Source organism: Motacilla alba, chromosome 1 (genome assembly GCF_015832195.1).
Source record: "Motacilla alba alba isolate MOTALB_02 chromosome 1, Motacilla_alba_V1.0_pri, whole genome shotgun sequence".
Lineage (NCBI taxonomy): Eukaryota > Metazoa > Chordata > Aves > Passeriformes > Motacillidae > Motacilla > Motacilla alba.
In genome coordinates this window covers 25,627,488-25,649,083 of record NC_052016.1, presented here as the reverse complement: position 1 = coordinate 25,649,083, position 21,596 = coordinate 25,627,488, and the positions used below count along the sequence as shown (strand labels likewise).

The 21,596-nt window shown below is 38.3% G+C and overlaps 3 protein-coding genes across 13 annotated transcripts in view; 1 reads left to right on the top strand and 2 right to left on the bottom strand.

Annotated features, from left to right (window-relative positions):
- The window catches only part of TBC1D23 (TBC1 domain family member 23), a 31,821-nt gene extending 19,731 nt beyond the window's left edge, over positions 1 to 12,090 (bottom strand). For 2 of the 5 annotated variants that reach the window (XM_038128201.1, XM_038128217.1), the window contains exons 1-5: positions 6,036 to 11,459; positions 5,226 to 5,337; positions 4,877 to 4,982; positions 2,743 to 2,947; positions 1,330 to 1,453 (exon numbers count right to left, since the gene is read on the bottom strand). In XM_038128201.1, coding sequence (XP_037984129.1) covers positions 1,330 to 1,453; positions 2,743 to 2,947; positions 4,877 to 4,982; positions 5,226 to 5,337; positions 6,036 to 6,082 — 594 coding nt within the window. In that variant the 5' untranslated portion in view covers positions 6,083 to 11,459. Of the gene's footprint in view, positions 1 to 1,329; positions 1,454 to 2,742; positions 2,948 to 4,876; positions 4,983 to 5,225; positions 5,338 to 6,035; positions 11,460 to 11,480; positions 11,521 to 12,043 lie in introns of those variants that run through there. The other 3 variants (XR_005255848.1, XM_038128225.1, XM_038128209.1) reach the window with 3 other exon arrangements.
- Positions 12,091 to 12,668: 578 nt separating this feature from the next.
- FILIP1L (filamin A interacting protein 1 like) overlaps positions 12,669 to 21,596 on the bottom strand; it is a 190,918-nt gene continuing 181,990 nt past the window's right edge. For 2 of the 5 annotated variants that reach the window (XM_038133395.1, XM_038133416.1), the window contains 2 exons: positions 18,639 to 18,823; positions 15,046 to 17,356 (listed from right to left, as the gene is read on the bottom strand). In XM_038133395.1, the coding sequence (XP_037989323.1) occupies positions 17,266 to 17,356; positions 18,639 to 18,823 (276 nt within the window). In that variant the 3' untranslated portion in view covers positions 15,046 to 17,265. Of the gene's footprint in view, positions 12,748 to 12,878; positions 13,001 to 15,045; positions 17,357 to 18,638; positions 18,824 to 21,596 lie in introns of those variants that run through there. The other 3 variants (XM_038133379.1, XM_038133406.1, XR_005256483.1) reach the window with 2 other exon arrangements.
- The window catches only part of CMSS1 (cms1 ribosomal small subunit homolog), a 223,453-nt gene continuing 214,872 nt past the window's right edge, over positions 13,016 to 21,596 (top strand). For all 3 annotated transcript variants that reach the window (XM_038133444.1, XM_038133428.1, XM_038133454.1), the window contains exon 1: positions 13,016 to 13,278. In XM_038133444.1, coding sequence (XP_037989372.1) covers positions 13,053 to 13,278 — 226 coding nt within the window. In that variant the 5' untranslated portion in view covers positions 13,016 to 13,052. The remainder of the gene's footprint in view (positions 13,279 to 21,596) is intronic.

Below are 21,596 nucleotides of genomic sequence, written 5' to 3'. Positions count from 1 at the left end.
TTGGTGTCTGTTTTAAAACACTATCGTGGAATATTTCAACACTTCCTAAGTATAATTTTATAGTAAAAGATAGATCTATTCAATTCTGGCTCAAATGCAACTGAAGACGAAAACATCCATGAACAAGATGACAATGGCAGGTCTCAGTATATTGCTTATATGCTTCTAAGTATTAGTGATACACCTATATAGACAGATTTTTCACAGATGAAACAGAGAAATTTACTGTAATCTCATTGTATAAAATGAAACATAGGATTTTTTTCCTAAAATTGTACACCAGGAAGCATGGTGTTGAGGACTGGCAGCTACACCAGCTAACTTCACTACCACCTTTCAGAGAAAAGATTCTTTTTCTAATTAGGTTTCAAAATTCAGAGAAACAACTTCAAAGAATTCTATGTACTAAGGAAAATTCTATTGGAAAATGGAAATTGAGTGACAAAAAAGGACCTGATTTCTCTTTTGAAGGCTCATGAGACTGGCAAAAGGCAGATTTTGAGAATTTTTCCTAGACACATTTTATACTAAAATTGGCAGCAGCCTTAAAAAAGAACAAACAAACAAAAAAAAAACAAAACCCACAGACAGACCTAACAGTTTAATAATTCATTCATTTCCACTTCTTTTACTGAAAATTCACAAGGTTGAAAAAAAATTTTACATTGCCAAGGAGTATGAAAGAAGAACCTAGAAAAGTTCATGGGTCAAAGGCTTCTCTATTGAATTACAGACTGCCTGTGGAAGCACAGTATCACAATTTTGTATTGCATATACTAAGTAGCCTTGATACAAAAATTTAGTTGTAGTCCTGCTACACAAAATTTATAAAAAATTATTGAGGTGAGAATGTTTGTAACTACCCATAATCTGAGGCAGTTTTGAAGAGGAAATGACTAATGCTTCAAAATATACATGCCTAAATTCCAAAAGACATAAGTATATGCCTTAGCAGGGAGGTTTCTAAAACAATTCATCCTTCAGCTTTAAAAGACCCATAAGACTGATGTCTACAACATACAGCTGTCCCCAGTCAAAACTAACTTTTTGCTTTTTGAGTATACATCAGCTGCTGTCATTCTTCCTTACTCCAAGACGTTCCTAGTATCAGTGGCTCAATAAGGACTCACCCAGTACAATAAAAATGTGACATTAACAGGACCTCATACCTCATGCTAAACACTGAAGGAAAAAAGCCCACACTATATTAAAACATGCAATTTATGCAGTTCTAATTGCTTGTACTACTCTTTCATAAACTGACAACATGTACTTAAATTTTAACAGAAATTTATTTTTCATTATGTTTCCCTACTTTCACTTTATTACCCAGTTGAGTGCATATGAATCCGGAGTCATCTTCTTGGTATCAAGAAAGGAGCAGAGTTCAGGCTCATGGTACTGAAGCAACAGTCTAAACAGATGAAAGGGTCTTCCCTTCATAAAACAATCCCTAAAAAGTAGCAATGAAAACAATAAACTCCCCTGTAATTGCAGTTTTCAGACTTACAGTAGCAATTCCTTAGTATCTGTGATCATGTAATTTCCTGTACATTGCTCTTTTTAATTTACAGGGACTAATTGTGAAGTCAACTTGCTTCAAGAGCCAAAAAACCAACAATCAAATCAAACTAACAAAAAACCCGCAAACACTGAAAGCCCCACTAAATTATCAAGGCAGCAGAATGAAATACTGCTTGACATATTATATAATACAGAAGTATTAAAAACAGATTTTAATCTCAAAACAAGTCTAGCATGGTACCAATGGAGCAGAGATTTGCTGATCTACTGTAAATTGCCTTTCTATGTCTTTCATTCTCCCAGTGAGGAGAAAAAAAACAGGAAACAGTCTACATCTCATTGAAACACCACCTAGATTCCTACAGAGAAGCTCAAATACCAGATACTCTGCAAGTCTTCTACAGCTGAAAGCACAAGGGTTATGTGGCCATATCACCACTATCCCCAAACAGCTCACAGAGACAATGAGTGTTTCAGAGGAGAAAGGGACATGAGCTGAATCAAGTGACAGGACTGATAAATGCTTGCTTCCTGCCACTACAGCAAACATGCATTTTTCATATTCTGGGCATGTATCAGCTAGGCTGGAATCTCCTATCCAGGCAATCAGACTAAGATCTTTAATTACAGACTATCCAGCCTTGCCAAAGCATCATGGTGCTCCAACATACATAAAAACTTACCTTACTGAGAGCACCTACATAACAGCGTGAAAAGCTCAAATTTAGTATTTGTCATTAAAAATATCTAGCAACTTAAAAAAAAATCAGTCTCAACTCAAAAGAACATAAGGAAAATATTAACTACTTCTAAAGAGATTTTGAGACTTCATTAGTGTTTATGAATTACTGTTTCTGAAGGGATAGAAGATTTTAGATACCAAAAATGCTAGGAAAGGGAACAAAAAACCACTTTCACATAACCTATGTGAATTAGTTCATAAAAAAAATGGTTTTGATATTGCATGAAAGGATAGCTCTTTAACAGGCATATTGAATCTATATCAGCCACATCAGTCAGCTAACTCTTTGTATCTTAAACCAACCCAATCATCTCCTGGATTTCAAACCAACAGGTAATGAAATTTATGATCATATGAAAGAATCTGACAACATGGCTAGGAACAGTGTTACTCTAGCCAAAACCAACATGCATATCTTTCAGAGAATACTTCTACTGCCAATAAAAATAGTACAAATGGAAAAAAATGAGTTTTACCTTGGAATGAATTTATTCATGATAGCATAGAAGCAGTTGTACAAATCACTGCGGGGCAAATGAAGGTGCACCAGAGGTTTGAGCAGATGTATCCAGCCAAGGCAAGAACTGTATTTAACATTGCGTGATTTACAATAAAAAGTAATAACAGACTCAATATCCAAAGTTAATACTGACTTCTCTTCTTCTGGCACCGACAGCTGGTCTGAAACAGGCACAGTAATATAAACTGTTTTAAAGGCTTTTCAAAGAAATTGGATAAGATTATTTCATAGCACAATTGCACCAATAGGGACTGATTGGAAGAAAAAAATCCAACAAAACGAGACAAACAAAAAGCTGGCTATTTGGATAAAATTCTTACAGAAAGGCATTAAAAAAAGTATCAGAATACATGTGATTTTATAAACCCAGAAGGATAAGACATTTAAATATCATTTAAGTAACACAACAACAGGATGAAAGAAGTTTGGGGTTTCCAGGATCTACACAAAAGAAAGAGGTAGATTCTTTCAATGCACAGAATGCTCCTCTTCTACTCCTAGTTGATGTGCCCAGCACACAACTCAGGCTCAACTCTACAACAAATTCATTTGAATTTCAACACAGATCAACCCACAATGCATACCTTCAACTCCTCAAAAGCTGACTGACATGTAAATTTATCTAAATCGGAAGTCTGAGATCAGCTAGGCTTACAGACTTAAATTTTAGCATTAACTTAGAAATCACATTTTTTTTTATGTCCAGGATGGGGAAAGAGACCTGTACACACTACATTAACAGAGTGGCATTAAATTTCTAGGAAACATCTTTCCCCTTCAGTTACAAGAAGACCATGAGTCTCATGACTGTTAGTAAATTTTTTTATTACAAAAGTCTTAAATATTTTCCCATGAAGAATATTGACAAGCCAGTCAATGTTTGGCATTCCTTTTCTCTATCTCTCAGAAAAATGAAACAGTACATAAAGCTCACATGCCAACTGAGGATATACTTAAAATTTGGAGACTACTTGCTTTGCTAAAACGTTGGAATAGAGACATTTAATCCAATGAAAAACTGAAGTCTGCATATAACCTTCTTGCTGAAGTAAGTTTACATTTGATTTAAATCCTTACATAGCACAAAACATTTGCCAATAAATACAAAAATAGATCTATCAGACATGGAAGGGCTTAATTTTGTACATTATTAATATAATCAGAACATTTTGCATCTCCCTGAAGAGAGACTGTGATTAAAAAAGAGAGTGGAAATTCCACCCCCATCTCTTTCCTTTACAGGACAGAGAGAAGGAAAATAACTCCTACTAGATTTTAGGGCTAGAAAGTGTAGAACTGCATTTCAGAAATGGTATGCATGCATGCACCAACTCCATCCTCTGCCCTAACATTCAATTGCACAAGAATAAATAAAATGATAGGTAATAAAATAGAAGATTTTTAAATTGAAGTTGTGAGATGTATCCTGATTTATGAGTCAGCATTGATTCCATCAAGTGATCACTGATACCAATGCTGCTGCATCACGTCAGGGGTTTTACCAGTTCTGTGATGAGCTGCCAAGCAGATCCTGTGGCAGCTCTTTGCAAACATACCAGATTATTATTTCCTTTGTCCTGGTAGCACCTTGTTTGCACAAACACAGCTGTTCATTTTTTGCTGAAAATGCTATTAAAAAGTATCTTTCTTTAAAATAGTTTTTGAAGCCCAAAATGCTTAATATATTTCTTCTCTCAAACGCTATACGCATTTTCGTGCTACAACAGGTTTTCAGACTAAGAACCAGACTTTCCACAATTAAAAACTTGAAGGATACTAAATAAACAATGTCTGCTTTAAAAGATGGAGCTTGGAAAACAATTACCATTTTTTCATTTCACAAAGCTTTCTGACTATGCAAACTATCATTTACAAGCTAGTACTTTGAACTCCCATGATGTCACCTTCCCAGAGTCTGTGTATAGGTAAGATACTATTCTTTTCTTATAGTCTCTTACTGATTTTAATCTGCTCTTTCATCCTCCTCCAAAATGCAAACACCATTCAGATCATTTAATTGAAATAAAGTTTTAAGACAACTGAGAATACAGAAGTTTTCAAACTGATGATCTAAATGTAACAGAACTTACCAATTAGCTCTTGGCAATCCTTATGAATTATACTCTGCTCAGGTAGGTCTAAGGAGCCATCCCAGGATGCTAGGCTGTCCCCCTTTCCTACAACATTAAGTGCAATCTGAAAACAAAAACAGAAAGCCCTCTATATATTTTAGTGTCTTTTTGCAGTTGCTCAATTACTGAACTCAGTAATTAAAAACAAAAAAAGAAGAGAACTAGTCTTAAACTGAATCAACATAGATGCATATTAAAATTTCAGTACTACATCTCTTCTGTAGAGATCCCTGGCAATTAAATCTTTTACCTCAAATGAAACACAACTTCAGGTATTTCCTGCTTCTTGATTTAAGCTCATAGTTACCTTCCAGACTTTGGCCCTTAGATCAGCAGGCAACTGCCTTCCTTGAATGATGTTTCTCACAGTTTCAAGATCGCAACCTCCTTCTTCTAGAGCGTCTGCAAGATCTTTTATCCTAAAATAATGAAATGTAATTTAAAAAAATAAATTATACTATTTTTTCAATGTTTATGTAGACTGAAGGCTACTGTCAGGCAAATCCCACACATATGCAAAGCTGTAAGACAACTTGGAAATTACTAAAAAATAAATACTTGCAAAATGTTATTTATTCCTCTGCTTTAAAGCTGCTCCTTCAACTTGTAATTCCATTCAACTTACATACAAGAAAAGTAAGTTTGCTTTTTTGTTTTCAATAAGTGACAAGGTTGCTAAATATAAGATAAAAATGTAAATTCAGTTGCAGTTTACAACTTTCAGCAACTTTCAATTTCAGCAAGTTTTCATACACAGACAAAGCAAATATTACACCTAAATTACATGGTGGAGTAATTTTAAATAAAATATTAGATGACCTAGAAAAGAGAACACTTATTTCAAAGGTTTAGAGCAGTCAGCTTTTAACCTCACCTTCCCTGAAACAGGAAAAGACCTTTTAGTCAAACTCAAATTTATTTAACTATACAGTCGTAGTATTTCAAGTGTGGACATATGCACAAATCTGAATTAACATATACAGAAATGTTAATAATATAGAGAGTAGCTAAATACACAAATTGACAAGACAAACACGAATGACGATTGCTGTAGTAAGACAACAAAAGTTCACAAGCGTTATAGATAAGAAGAAATTCAGCATTCAGGAATGATTACTTTACAATCTCTCTGACAGCTTCTGCAGACTGGTTCAATGTTTCCATGCTGTCAGTAATGGGAAAACCACATCTGATGATTTCAGGATTTCAATATCATGTAGCAGAGCAGTGGCAAAACAGGTTCACTGGAAAAATAGCAATGGCAGTGACACATAGGTCCCGTAGGCAAAACTTCTTCCTTGCTACATCCTCTTAATTCTTCTCAACTTGCTCTGACATCTGCCTTAAGAAAGGCTTTCTTCAGTTACCTGGTGAGTTAAACACACATCCAGGGGGTTTATAGCCAGAGCAAAACAAAGAACACGATTGTTCCTCTAGGACAGATATTGACGTGGGAAGAAGCGTTCCTGGCGAATAACACATCTATTTATACACATGGAGTAACAGATGTTAAAGTGTTATCAGTATAATTCTCAATTAGTCCGTGACTACTACATAATCAATTCAGATAGCCACAGGAAAAAAACGTCAGCTGTTGAACTCTTGTCTGCTTTTAACTTCCATATATCCGCAATTCAATCCTTCATATAAAAGTTCACAAGTTTGGTCTCCTAAAAACTTCAAACACACATTTCTGATTTTCTGGGACAAAAAGATTAAAATCTCAGGCCTGGAAGAAGGTATGCAAATATTTGGCTAGCTTTACTCAAGAGTTCTCAAAGTATTTACAGGTCGGAAGAGTAAGCATTTTCCTAGTGTTGTATCAGGCAGTTTCTTTGTCACTACTTTTTGGTCTGTATTTTAATTCATATTTCAAATATACGCTGGGGCACAACTCTTATTTTTTTCAAGTAATTTTGCAAATCTGAATGAAAGAAAGCATAGATTACAAAGATAATGACTTGCCTTATTTTCTCACATTTTCAGTATTATAAAAAAAGAAAAAAAAAACAACCCCAAAGTCTGTTTTGTATAGGTCTACAGGTTGCATAAGTTGCCAATCCCTTTCCTGAGACAGAAACTGAGGGGAAGCAGATTATGGAAGCACACTTGTACTTCAATCACCTATCCTGTTGCCCAGTTGTGTACATAATGTTCAATGCCTGAAAAGTTAAATGAATGGATCACTTAGCCTTGAATAAAAATCAAGTATTTCCAGGACATTTACACAAAGAGACCTCCTAGCTCTCAGCAGAACTGCATGAACTCTAGGATGATCCAGCTTCAACAGAAGCCAACATCAAGCATCAGCTGGAGAGAATGAAGTGCTCTTAGACACATTGCACATTTCTGTGAACACTGTGTATGAAAAACAGACTAGAGAGCAACAGCCAGGTCCTGAACTACAACTAGTTGCTACAGCTATATCCAAGTATTAAACAGGTATGTGGAAATGAATGCAATAGCTGTGTTCATATTCCATTTCAAGTAGAAAGGTCTTTAATTGTAATACTTTAACTTTGTTTCTATGTCACCCAAAGAACCTCTTTTGAGAATAAGAAAGTAATTTTTACTTTAAACAATACTTAAAACTACTTTTACACTAATTACAGAATCTGGCAAAGAATGTTTCACAAATCCACAAGTACAAATTCTACCAGTTACTAGTATCCAGCATTCAACAAGCTGTGCATGTAACATCAACTTCAACATGTTATTTGCAAACGTGCTTCTGCTGCTTGACAATACATTACCATTTGCAAAAACTTCCTCCAAGTGCTGTCACCCCCACTTTCTACACTGTAAAGATGAGAGGCAAATGCCAGTTTTACTACTTCACCTCACAAAGTAAGACACTGACATGCCCATCTGCCACACGAAGAGACGTGATGCATTACCAACAAGGAGTTAAGTGAAATAACAGCGGGGTGGGGGGGAATGCTTTGTTCTGCTGTGATTCAATTAGGTGCTCATTTCCTCCATCAACTGCAAGACTGCTCACAGACTGTAAGTAAGGACTTCTCAAAGATTAAGTAAATTCTTTTCTAATAAACTTTCTATTCAGGCTAACTTGCAAAGTACAAAACATGAAAGTGATTTTAACACTTTAACACATGTCCACTTGCTGTGTTCTACCTTATTTCTGTCAGTTGTTCTATAAATATTCCACTGAACTGATAGCAATCTGGATCCTTGTCTTTCATGAGTGAAGAGCAGCTAGGAAGTCTTCTGTTCACACGGATAATTATTACACTTATTTTTAACAGAAAGCAGCACTTCTCCCTAAGCAAAAACTCCTCCAGACCTGAACATCTGTACTTTCTGCTCTGCCATGGCTTCACTGCCTGTCTCTAGGTGCTACCCAAAATTTTGGTTAGATGCGTAGAATTCCAGCCTACACCCAAGCCATGGCCTTAAAGGTAAATTCCCACACGATATACTGGTCAAAATATCACAATACAAAATGCTCCTCTTAGTGCATCTGCATTAAATCTCCACACTTACAGAAGTGTCTCTTACATTCATGCCAATCTGGTGACATTTTACAATCAATAAGTAGCTATCTTCACAGATATTAAACAGGACCTTTTTTAACTTAAGATGTGTAAGCTGGTGGCAAGAAAAATTGATCAACTGTTTGGAATTCAGCTTAAGCCACTTTTTCTAGTATTATTTATATATGACCGAGATATTTGGTAATAATCACTCATAAATACTAGAGAAGGGATCAAAAGTGTGGGAATGTGAACAGCGGGAAATAAATAATAGTAAGTGATCAATAAACTACATGAAGTGTTAAGAACACTACAATCAATTTCATACTTTTATAGACGGTATTACTAAGGTTCCTACTTTTAATTCAGGATTTTCCTGACTCCCAGGAAAAAAACCTCAACAAGAGCTATATTGAATTGAAATTAATGAGTGTTTGTTCTCTACTGAAAACAAACAAACAAAAATCAATCCCTCGCATTTGCTCCAAAATATCCATTGTATCCAGCACACCACTGAACCATCATTTATTCTCAAACAGAATTTTGGAGAAAAACAATTCCCTGACATTTTTTCCTCAATTTCATGCTTAATTGGAAAGGACTTTTCTGTTCATGGCTTTCAGAAGAAATACTATGGCTCCAAGTAATAATTAGCTAGATTATGAGAAGGGGAAAGATATATGGAAACTAGGTTTGTCACCCTGTTGTCTTAGGCAGTTGCTGTGCACTTTGGGACCCATAGAATGAGTTATTCCAATGTGAAGTTAAATGTACAGGAACAATTTCATCTGCGGTTACATTTATATTTAGTTACATCTGGTCCTGATATCCCAAGTACAGATCTTAAAAATTACGAATTGATCAAGTTTCCTGAAGCTTGAGTATGAAACAAACATCTGCAAAAAGGTTTTAGAAATTAATTCATAATCATTAATCTGTTTGAAAATCTGAACAAGAAAAATAAGGTCCAAATAATTGATTTCCTTGATAAATAAGGCAAGAAAAATCTACAACTTCCAATTACAAACATTTTAACTAATAACAAGCCATCTTATTTGTGTCTATACAGTCTACTGACTAGATGTATTGCATTGACAGAAATTATCATTAAAATAAACAAATAAGCAGACCAAAAAAAAGATTTTACAGCAGTTTGAAAGCAGCCTGCCTCCTTTGTGTTTCACAGCATTGTTAGCTTTGGACAGATATGTCTTCCAGAACAAAATAGTGCTGGCAATTTCTGAAATTAGCTTTTGAGTATATGCCAAATAGCTCAAAAGAAATATTTAGCATACAAGGGCTACCTGATTTTGCTCATTTTAAAATCAAAAGTGTTGATAACAACTTCTTATATTTGCTGAAGAAAAAAACCTACACTCTCATTTTTTCCCTATACATAGGTTTGGAGTGGTGGTGATGGTGGGTTTTCTTTTTAATTTTTATTGTGCAGAAGCAAAGTTCCCTGGTTGTTTTTTGAGCAAAACACCAAGCAGTTAGTACAGATGTTGAGGGGTTTAATTCATAATTAGTTTGTGACACTTCCCCCCATCCAAATCATTCATACTAGCACCACATGACAAGTTAACACAGGGAAAACAAAAAGGGAATTTTATGTTAGTGAGCACACACTTAAGGTGCTGCAACAGCCTCTGAGCACAAAACTCCATCTGCCTTTTAATCCTCCTAAGGAAGTGAAGAGAGGACACGGGATCAGCACTGCCAGTTTTGCTCCCAATAGAGCTCAGGTATACATATAATTATTACATGTTAGGGTATTTTTAAAATTTGAGATCTTATATACTTCAAAATATGAAAATATGATAGTGTAGTAATTTACATCAAAAAGCTCCTTCAACAATAACTGTTCACAGCATTGAAATAGGAATACAAGACAACGCTTTAAATCCATAAATAAAAAAGCAAATACTCCACTGAAACTGGTTTTTAAACAAAAACCAAAACAGGAAAACAAACCCAAAAGCCACGTGAAGTTTCTAAGCAAGCAATAAGGAATGCAATTTTGTCATTCACAGCATACACCTCTCGTAACAGATGCACTGTCACATATTAATATAGCATTTAAGCATAAAACACTTTAATTGTTCCCATAAAGATTTAAATCTGTTTTAACAAATGCCTTCAAGTTTGCATTTTCTAGTACCATCAGCATATAAAATTGACTATAGTTTTGAAGCTGCCAATCAGAATATCAACAATGCAGGCTGTGACTTTAAAATGTGTCTAGAAACACACTCATCTTCATCCTTAACATAAATTCCAGAGAAGTTGATTGTGATCTGCGAGACAGCAATATTATTCCAATATTAGTAATGGAAGTCATCTGAAGTATTTTTTCGAGAGGTATTTGAGGTATGGTTCTTATTTAAGGTCCAGGGTTATATTTCAAAGTGTCAAGAGTGCACTGCTAGGGAGTCCATCCCTCGCTTTGTAATTAAATGGCCCAACAGTCAGGCCTTTATTTAGAAATTATGCTTATACAGTACTGTGTTTATAGAAAGAGCTTCATAAATTTTGAGGCTGTAACTAAAAGAAAAAACACAAGAATAAAAAATTACACCAACTAACTTTCATTTTCTAGTTAATGATATGAAGTTGTTTTTACCAAAGAGCTGTATTTGTAGAAGCAAACTAGACAAAGAAGAGTTTACACCTACACTTGTGTGTGTGTTCTGGCTTCTTCACGGGGGCATAACTAAGTACAAAGAAGGCTAGGCTCAGTCTGCAGGAAACTTTGAATCTGCCACATCAAATAGAGCCTAAAAGCAACGTCAGCTTGGAAATGATTGGAACTCAGATTGGAAATTATCATAAAAAGCAGCTCTGTAAAGTAATTGCTTGAAAAGCATATACGTGGAAAGGACAAAGAGCAATGGTGTGGCACAGAGCCACAGAAAGAAATCACATGCAATGCAGAAGCGCAAAGACAAAAACAAAGTGAAGATGCAAATGGAGATGTTGGGTGCAGTAAGAATAGCTTCAGTGTTTAAACACAATGTTTATTTAAGCCTCGGCAATCTTGAGTGAATACGCATGCAACAAATACTAACATCACATCACTGTTACCATCAAAACGATCCTATACACGCTCCAGAAATAGTCTCTATTCTTGTCCTAGGGGTTCAATGTAAAATCCATTATAAGTAATAGCTGTGCTAAAGGAAGGTGGTGAGCAAAATCATTCAGAAAACGAAGTTGGACCCACTGCTGTCACCTGTTCCTGAGAGCAGGAATGCAGCGAAACGGGAAGCTGAACTGAACAAAGCAACTCCACTCCAGGCAGACTCCTGAAGCAGCTCCTACCGCATATTAAAGCTGTCATCTTAAACTGGGGCGACCGCCTGGCTCCAGACTGGGCACGGCCCTCGTTTTGTGTCTTGCCCGTGTTTTGACGGGCCCCTTCCTCTCTGGGGACCCGGAGCCGCCGAGCGCCGGCGGCGTTTGCTGGGGGCTCCTGGCGGGCTCCCAGCGCGACCCCGCAGACGCCCCGAGCGCGGGGCGTCCCAGGGGGAGAGCGGCGGCGGGCGGGGCGTTCCGGCCTCTCTCCGCTGTCTCCGCTGCGGAGGGGAGGGAGGCGAGCGGGAGGGAGGGCGCCCACACCCCCATAACTCACCAGCTGCCCGGCGGCGGCGGCGCCTCTTCTCCTTCCGCCATAGCTGTTGACGTGCCCGCTCGCCGGCCGTAAAGCGCGCTCGGGAGGCGTGTCCTGCCCGGGGCCGCTCCTCCCGCAGCCCGTCCCCTCCCCGGCGCTGTCCCCGCCCCCCGCGCCGCCGGGCTGAGGGCGCGGGCCGCAAAGCGCGGCCGCCTGGCAGGGGCAGCCTGGCAGGGGCAGCCGCTGAGGGAGCGGCCGCGCCCCGCCCCTGGAGCAGGGCAGGGGAGTAGGTCTGCCGGAGATATGAATGTTTTCGGTTTTCATAAAGCTGAACTGCTCTGCCAGATGTGGGCTTGATTATTAAGTGACTTCCCCCACAATGCCACAGGTTGGACGTACTCCGCGAGTACGGAAATTCACAAGTTTCACGCAGTTTCCAAGAGCTGAAAATCACTTGGTGACGTCCATTAGAAACCCTGGGCAGAACAACATTAATGCTCTCTGTTAGGCACGTTCCTTAGCCACCTGCATCCTCAAAGGGGGGAAAAAATAGTATACTTCAATGGAAGTTGTGAAAAATCATTGGAGCAGGTTATATTCCCCGCCAGGAATAACACTGCCGCCTTACGAGAAATTCCAGTCCTTACAATGGTCTGTTTCACTTCCACGGCTTGACTCGGGATGTGCTCCAGTAGGTAACGCCCAGGCTGAGAGCGGGACGGCTCCTGCGGGAAGAGATACAGGATCGGCTTGCCCTGCAGGCTCCATTGCCAAAGGGCCGGGAACACCCATTCCAAGGCAACGCGCACCCCCTGCAGGCACCTATCTGTTCCTCAGGAAAGAATACGTGAATTACCTCAACCAAGAAAGGAGGTATTTTACAGTGTGAAACTGGGTTTAGGCAATGAAGCGAATGTTGTGAAGAACTGGGTAATAGTTTTAATTCCTTTCCTCTTTTTCTCGCTTCTGTATTTTCCACTAAAAAAAAGAAAAAGAAAAAGAAATTTAAAAAGGGGGGGAAAAACCCAGCATGCATATAAAGGCCTTCTTCTCTCTGAGCAGACTGTTGTGTCAGACGCAGTGTCAGCTGCGGCCCCGGCCGTGCCCGGGCCAGCGCCGTCCCCCGGCAGCGCGGGGCACGCCCGGCCCGGCCCCGCGCGCAGGGCGCAGTGCGCAGGCGCGGGGCCGTGGCGGCATGGGCGACACGCTGGAGGAGCCGTGGTGGGACACCGAGCCCGGGGCGGGCGGCACGCCAGGTACTCCTCTCCCGGAGCTCGCTCCTCACGCTGGGATTCAAACATTTTGCCTAAGAGCCAGCCCCCCACCCTCCTTTCCTGTCCTCCTTCCTTTTCGTTGGATTTTGGGTGTTTTTTCCACTTCCCCTCTCCGCCTTTCCTTTCTCTGCTTTTAATTTACTATTCCAGGTTTTCCACTCTCCCTCGCTTTTTTCCCTGTGCCTGCTTTTCCCTGCTTGCTAACTTGGGCGGGTTTGCTTGTAAGCAGAATCTCTGCAGCGAGGTGATGTCCAGTGTCTGATCTGAGCCCTGGGATAGACGATGGAGCGGCAAACGAAAGTACCAGTACCTAGGTAACCACAGGAACCCGCCTGACAAAAATACATTTACGCGAAGTTTGAAAAGCGGGGCGAGGGGAATGGGAAAACCTCTTGGTTTGAATTCAGAGCTCAGCTCTCCCTTGCATTCATTTACCTTCCAAACTCTATTTTCTGCCATAGAGTTTATTTGATGAAAGGCTTTTGCGTAATGGATGATCCTCGTGGGTCACTACCACCTCAGACTACCCTGTGTTTGCCATTACCGGCATGAACTTACTTGCAGTTCTGTAAGGCCTAGGAAATAGCAAATCCTTACTAGAGCCTTTGGAGGGAAAAGTATCAGTGGTACTTGAAAAGCATCCCCCATGTGCTCACTGGGGTATGTCACATCACCCTCGCCATGTGTTACTGTAAAAGGGCAGAAGTTAAAGCTCTCTCCGGCACTGCTCCTTGGAGTATGGTGCTGTGACTGATTCGTCTTTTCTTTCCTGATGATTATGATACCTGGCTCATACACTTGTATTTTTTCAATGTGTCTTGAAACTACAAGCTGTAAAACGTTTTCTCTGTAGTGCTTACATTTAGTGTGAAAATTTAGGTAGATCTAGCCAACTAGAATGACTTAAGGCTTTATAGTGCCCTATTTCATAGATTGTTTTTTAAATTTCTTTTTTAATACAATATTGGCAAGAGTTTGGCATTACTGGGAGTTATCTGCACCTCTGCAAAGACTCCAGTTTTCTGAGTGTCTTGATAGTTGGTGCTTATTTCCTGTGTTAAAGGTACTTGGAGAATAGTTGGAGTGGAAGCACTATAAAAGTTGTATGTATATAATAAAGAGGGCTCACAAGACCTAATTAGGTTTCTGAGCATTTAATTTTTATTTTTAGTCTCATGTGGGTTCCTTAAGCGGTCCCAGTTCTCATGGTAAATGCTCTTCATTAGGAATTTTTCTTAAGAGCCTACCTGCATATTCTGCCACCACAGCTTTCGTTTGGGGTGCGTGGTTAGCTAACTGTTACAATGTTGTCAGCGTTCCTTTAGAAACTGGATACAGAGTAGGGCTTTGATTATAAACTTTGACATGAGGGATGAACCATCTGACTTTGAGGTGAGACTGTGAATGACAGCTTTTCCAGTTATGAAAAACTTGGGATTTCCGCAATAGCATTTTTGAGTTACTAAAAGGATTCAGGTGGAAAATAACTTCTGGAGGTGTCTAACCCAATCCTGTATACTTTACTCCAAGAACATTCTTTGAGTGTGTTACAAGTAGGGATTACAGGTGAGTGTTATGCAAACCAGGTACTCTGCTGTCTGCAGCCCACCTTTGTAAACTTGTTGGCAGGCTCTTTTTATGGAGCCTGTTGTTGGATGAAGCTGACACAAACTAACAGTAAACATAAAACATCTGTTACTTTTATTTTGTGTAGCTATTTTTCTTGTGAAACAAGAAAGGTAAAGGTAAAATCAAGGGTTAATTTGTACGCCATCTTGTTGATACTGTAAAATGCTTTAAATTCAGTTGGCATAGAAGAGGAAATCACGGTTCACAATGTATGATGTAGGTAGCAATACAAGAAAATAATTGCACATTAATGAGCACCTTTGAAGGACTTGGTCAATTTCATTTCTGTGAAAAATGAAGTTTTGTTAAAAAAATAGTTTCCAACCTCATTTGCTGACCTGTTTAAAAATAACATCTCTGCCATAACTGCAGGTACAAAGCAGAATTCAAATATACTTTTGAAATAATGATCTTAAAATTAATGATCTTTAAAATTACCCTTAGAATAAGCTCTGACCTACAGAATATTCATCAGAATTCAGCTCTCAAAAGTGTTTTAGATTTTAGCCACTTCTAATTAGAAAAGGCTGCTTTTAAAGTGAGTGTGAACATCATATAGTCCACCTGAAGAGTATGAAAACACAAAATAGATATAAATATATATCCTAGCGTATGGATATGTAATTCTAAATTTGCTTTTGGCCATATCATTGGAAGTCATTATTTTAGAGTCCATATTAAAAATTAAAGGTAATTACTCTCACCTTGAGATGTCAATGTTTACCCTGCTGCAAATGATTTATTGATGTAAAAAAAGCCCACAAAACCCAAGGCAAAAAATGCTGAAGAGATTACCCCTCTTTGTATCTTGTCACATGACAAAAACTAAAGAATCTTGCCTAATAACATCTTCAGCAAACCTTTGAGATGAGATTTATGCAGGGAGCTGTTAGGGATTATTCTCCACTCAGCAGTGTAGTTTAGTGTTACATATGTCCCATGTCATGCAACTGCCGGACTTCCTTACCTTCTTTTTTTCCAGTTTGTGTCACAACTTTGTCCAGACTTTCATGTGATTTTTATATTGCACTCAGAATCACAAGGGAAGGGATAAGGAGTTCGGAGGAGTTTATTTCGTAGTGGTGAAGGACCCCAACTTTCTCCTCTTCCCTCCATGAACAGAAAAGAGCAATTCTCACAGCACTATAAATGTCCAGATCTTGCCTGTGGCCAGCGTGCCTCATCTCCCAGTCAGTTTGAGGGAGAGGGATGGACTTATATTTTTCAGAAATTCTTCCAGTTTCCTCCTTTTTAGTTACCTCTCCTTGTCTTTCATTCTCCATGCTTTCTGTATCACCCTTAATCCTGTAGGAGTGTAGTATCCCCATTTATCAGTTTTAGATCCTTAAGTAGGATCTACCTATGAGGGGCATGGCTCTCATAGGTAAAAATTAATTGTATCATTGCAAGACAGGAGCAAAACTCTTGGATGTCAGCAGCAAAAATAGGTGAGAAGTATAATATGGGACTACAGAGGATGATCTGGCAGTGCTTGTGGGGTCCTGTGTGGGCTCTAAAGCAAAGGATACTATTGCAGGAATTGCAGGAATTCTTTTGCCAGGGGTTTTCTTTTCTTTCTTTGTAGTGAAGAGTGCCAGTTAACATCAATTTGTAATGTGTGATTTGCAGCTATTGAAGCAGACTCCTCATTGTAGTGCATTCAGTGGGAGCACTGTTGCTTGATCAGAGCTGAGGTCTATTGCTGGACTCTGTATGAAGAGGTTTGTATCTCTTTGTTTTGGCTCGTCAAAGACTTGCTGTTCCTTGTAATAGAACTTGGTCAGTACTTGAAGATCCTTCTGATAACCATGCCAAGTTGACAGCTGCTTTTTGAAATCTGTGTTTCTTCACATCAATGTGCATTCATTCTGCAGGCTGCAATGGTGTACTTCTGTGAGCTGTGTTGGGATCTGAGCACACATGATACAGACTCTCAGAACTTGATAGCTGCGGATTTAGTGAATAAAATGGGAAGCCTTTCCTTTTTACCACGGCAGTCATTCTTTAATGTCTGCATATTAACATAGGTGTGTTTTGTAGGACACAGCTGAAATAATTTTTAAGTAGACAGATCTTTTAAAACTTTTTTTTTAAGTATTTCTAGAGAATTTCTTGTGAAGCTGTTGAAGAAGGCATAGATTTCTTGTGGGTTTGCAAAAACAGTCACACAGCAGTGCTGTGTGTTGTACTGTCTCCATGATTAAGTTAAACATTTAGCTGTGAAATGAAAGGGAAAAATCGGGTAACTGACTGCATCAGAATCTCTCCTTGCTTCAGCAAAAGGATTGTAGTTCTGGCTATGGCACTGTGATCACCACCAGCTTTTGCTTTATTTAGGAATTAGGATTTGGCAGTTCTTAAAGAAACACCTATGTGTAAGGAATTTTCCCATGTATTGTCAGTTGAGCCATTTAGACTGTTGGAATGCACTCTGTTAGGGGAAGAAGAATGAGCGAGACATTAATACCAGAGAAATAAATTAATTTTTATATTTTAAAGCAGTAACTAATGTTAGTTGGTATTACAGGATTCTTGTGTGGAGGCTCCTTGCTGTAGTAGTAGTATTTTGTTAGTCTTTCTTAACATTCTATAGAACAGTGAGAAATTTTCTTGCAGAGCAACAATTGCTATTTTTCCGAAAATTGGAAACAACAAGTATGGAATCTATTCTAATATTTTGGTTTGTGGTTTTTGTTTGAGGTTTTTTTGTGTGTGTGTGTGTATTGGCTGAAGGGCAACCTTGAATTTTAAGTCTTTCAAAGAAGTTATGCTTTAAGAAAAGCAAAAAGACAAATTCTGTCATGGATGAACTGGAATTTCTTGTGCAAAGAATTCAGTTAAAAAAAAAAACAACCTTCCCTGGGAGCAATAAATCTGGTTACATATTTTAAGTGAATGTGAGGAGTTGTAAGGAAGGGCAAAATTCTGGAGGACTGCAAGAATAAAGTTGCACTTCTGAGTAAGCCAAAACTTACTGTTAACCTTGATACTAATTTTGATCAGTTCTAAAATACTGTTTAAGTGAACTGAAATCTAAATACTGTAGTCCATTTGATGAAAATTTATATAGCTGATGCAAACAATATCCATCTTGATTCTCACATCTGTTTTCCTGATATAACATCTGCATGAATTGAGTGGAGATAATCACACTAGTGAGGAGGGAGCTACTTATCTTCACATCCAGCTTTTAAAGTGATGCTTGGCACAGCAAGGAGCCCTGCATTTCTCTAAATTCAATGCATTATATACAAGCAGATTTTTCCATGCCTTTCTTCATTCCACCATTAATGTTGAACTTAGGATATTCGTACTGAGACACTTCTTGGTTAGACCAACTTTGAAAACGTGACACCTCCTGCAACCCCTTTTCATGTGATTTGACCATGTTTTTATAAATCTGCTGAGATAACCTTACAGTTGTTATTTGTAGAACATGTCAGAACTGAATTTGTTGTAGAAACTTGTGTCTTGTGTTTCTGTACTGTGAGTGGCAAAATCTGGAAATGCACCAGAGAAATGGAGCAGAGCATGGTCCCTGCAGACATGCAGTTGACTTTGGCTCCTAAGAATTTGGCTGTCCTGTGATTGGTGACTGTTGATGTGCTGACCATGTGGATGGTTTTTGATTTTTCCCCAGTTGAAACAACTGCTGCTGAGATTCAGATGGCTTAAATCCATTTTAATTCCATAGATCACAGAAAAGTATTTACCTTCTGCCTCCACTTTGAAGGCAGGCTTTAGACACTGTCCTTATAATGCGTATCTTTCCAGAAGGACTGTCTTGGAGTGGTTTGTTGAGATGTCCAGCAGGAATTTTGACGGGTGCTTTGGTTGTGCTTGCAGGCTTTGGTTTGGGGATCCGAGTTGGAATTGAACGACGGAACGTATTGGTAATCTGGAAATAATCCGAGAAAATAAATCATGCATTAGGGAGGAGAAACAAGTGGTGTTTTTAGCTTTGTAGTGCTTTTTCCAATTTGTAAACCTGAATGCACTGCTTCTAGAACTGTTTGTTTAAACTTCCTTTATCTTGTTTGTAATGAGAGAGAACCTTTGTATTTAACTTACCTCCTTGATTGGGGAATATCAAAGAATCTCAATGGATTGAAACTCAGAGTATAAATAAGAGGAGTTTCCTGTCTATCAGCCCTAGCTGCTAAGTGAGTGATGCACTGCAAAGTATTGATGTGTGGGTTCTCTGGGTGAATAATCAGAGAACTTCCTCATGCAGAAGCAAATCTTGATTCAGTCCTGAGTAGAGGGCAATACCCTGGTCATACTTTACTGTGAGAGATCATTCTTTGGCAGTGACCAGTGTACACGAAATTAACGTATTTGTGAGACAGCTCCCCCTCGAGAATGATTGTAGTCATATTTAATTGCAAAAAATGTAAATATGCCCAAAAAAAGTTATTATGTGCATGGAAAAGGGGTGAAGAACTATAAAGGCAAGAAGTTTGTTTGAAAAGTACCATTATCTGAAACCAGGATTATTAAACATACTGTACTAATGAGAAACTTGTTTGCATCATAAGGATTTTATATAACTTTTCCAGTCAAGCTAAGGGTAAAAGAACTTAACCTTTTTTTTTTTTTTAAAGACAACAAAATGGAAATTGTGCTCAAATGAGGACAATAGAAAATTGGAATTCTGATGACTTAATTATGAGTAAGAATGGTCAAAACCCTAGTGGCTGTAATGATCTGTCTGGGCAGGTTTAAAAAAATAAAAATAATCACAAATCAAAAGCTTGCCATTTACCTGTAGATAATTATGTATGAGAGGGGTTTTCAAGAGATTAAAGCTGACCTAACATCAGACCATTGCATGTGTTCAGTGTGGAGGAATTTGGGGAAAGTTTGTACATCACAGATGTGCTTAATGGATCATGAGAAAGGAAAAAAATCAGCCTGGGCTTAATTGAAGTTTGATAGCAAAGAGATAAAAGAGTAACAATGTCCCAGAAAAGTGTGGTACGTTTCTAGGAGTTCTGAAGGAGACGATTTTTAAAATTGCAGAATCCTTGTTAGCGATGTGTAGTCCACCACTGAAATTGTTGGTGATGCTCGAGGCGCGCAATGCTGCTTTAGAGTAAAGCTTCACAGAAGATTCATAAATGTAACTGCTGAACTGATCAAAGAGTAGAAATGTCAGTTAAGCAGTAAGTTTGCCCACATGGTTACTGATTTTGTGAAGACATCCACATTTCTTGTTAGGGATAATATTCAGGTCTGTTAGTCAGATATTGTTATATAGGTACATGCTATTGGATTGTTTAATGATGAGACCCATGTGGGAGGGAAAGACCTAGGTAAGTTTTAAAAAAAAACCCCTTGATAGTGGTCTTTAACAAAACAATCTTATGAAAGCAGATTTTGTGTGTGAACTGTATAAAAACAAGGAAAATTATCAAGGTTAATAGTAAGTGGCAAGTGGATAGGTAGCAGAGCAGTAACCTAGTTTTTAATAGTATAGTGGAGATAGCATCTGAATCTCACAGACACCTCTGATACTCAACATATTCATAAACTGCACAGGAAGACAGTACTGCAATGGCAATGATAATATTTGCATATGGTATAACAGGGAGAATATTAGAAGCAAGAGCTGACAGTTAACTTACGTTAGTGAGTAAAAAATGTGTGTCAGTTCAGTGTTAGCAATTGAAAAATAATATATGTAGGGAAAACTAGTTCATGTACAGTAGTGACATTTATTCTCAGTCAGAACACAGATCTTGGAATCCCTGTAAATTGTCCTCATTGTTCAGCAACTGGCAGTTGTCAAAAAGGTAACAGACAAGTTAGGAATTACTAGGAAGAGAATAGAAGAAAACAAATCCCATCATTTTTTAGTGTGTGAATCCAAACCATCCTACGTTGTGAATGTTTTGCTGGGTTTTGTCCGAACAGCTCAAGAAAGGGTATGCCAAAATGCAAAAAAGGTGGCAAAGATTATAAATTATGAAATGTCTTCCGAGTGAAGATTAATAACATATGCTAAACCTTTTCAAGATTGGAAAACAGATGGTGGTGAGAAAAATTAACAGCAGAAATGTAGCGTTGTGGTGAATAGGGCAATTTTCTAGTATGCTTGAGGGGGCATCCACTGGGGGGGATTAAAGGTATGTGAAAAGTGTTTTCCTTTGTCAATGAGCTATGAAACTCATTGAGACAGACAGTTTTTGAGGTGATGATATAAATTGGTTTGGAGAGAATTTGTACTGATTCAGGGCATCTATCAAGGACTGCTAAACACAAAAATGCGTGGAGATTCCAGCCGTAAGTTGCAGGCTGCCAAAGGCTGGATTTTCTACTCTGTGTGTCCCTCTACTTAACGTTCACAGACGGATCACTACCAAAGAGGAGATATGTAGTCTGAGTGTCTAAAACCTCTTTCAGGTTTTTATTTTTAAAATCAGCATGTTTCAATTTGTAGCACTTTAAATTTTTTTAATGCATTGAGAAAGGAAAGAGTTTGAAAATGAGGAATGAAAAAGGAGATGCATTTTTCTTTCCCTGTGTTCCTTCAAGATTTTACCTCTAGGTGGCAGCGAAGATTTTCTTTTGTATTGCATCCCAGTATTTCACTTAAACCCGACTGAAACTCTTCATTAAATGCTGAATAAACAAAATCAACATGCATTTTCATAGGAGGCTGGAATTTT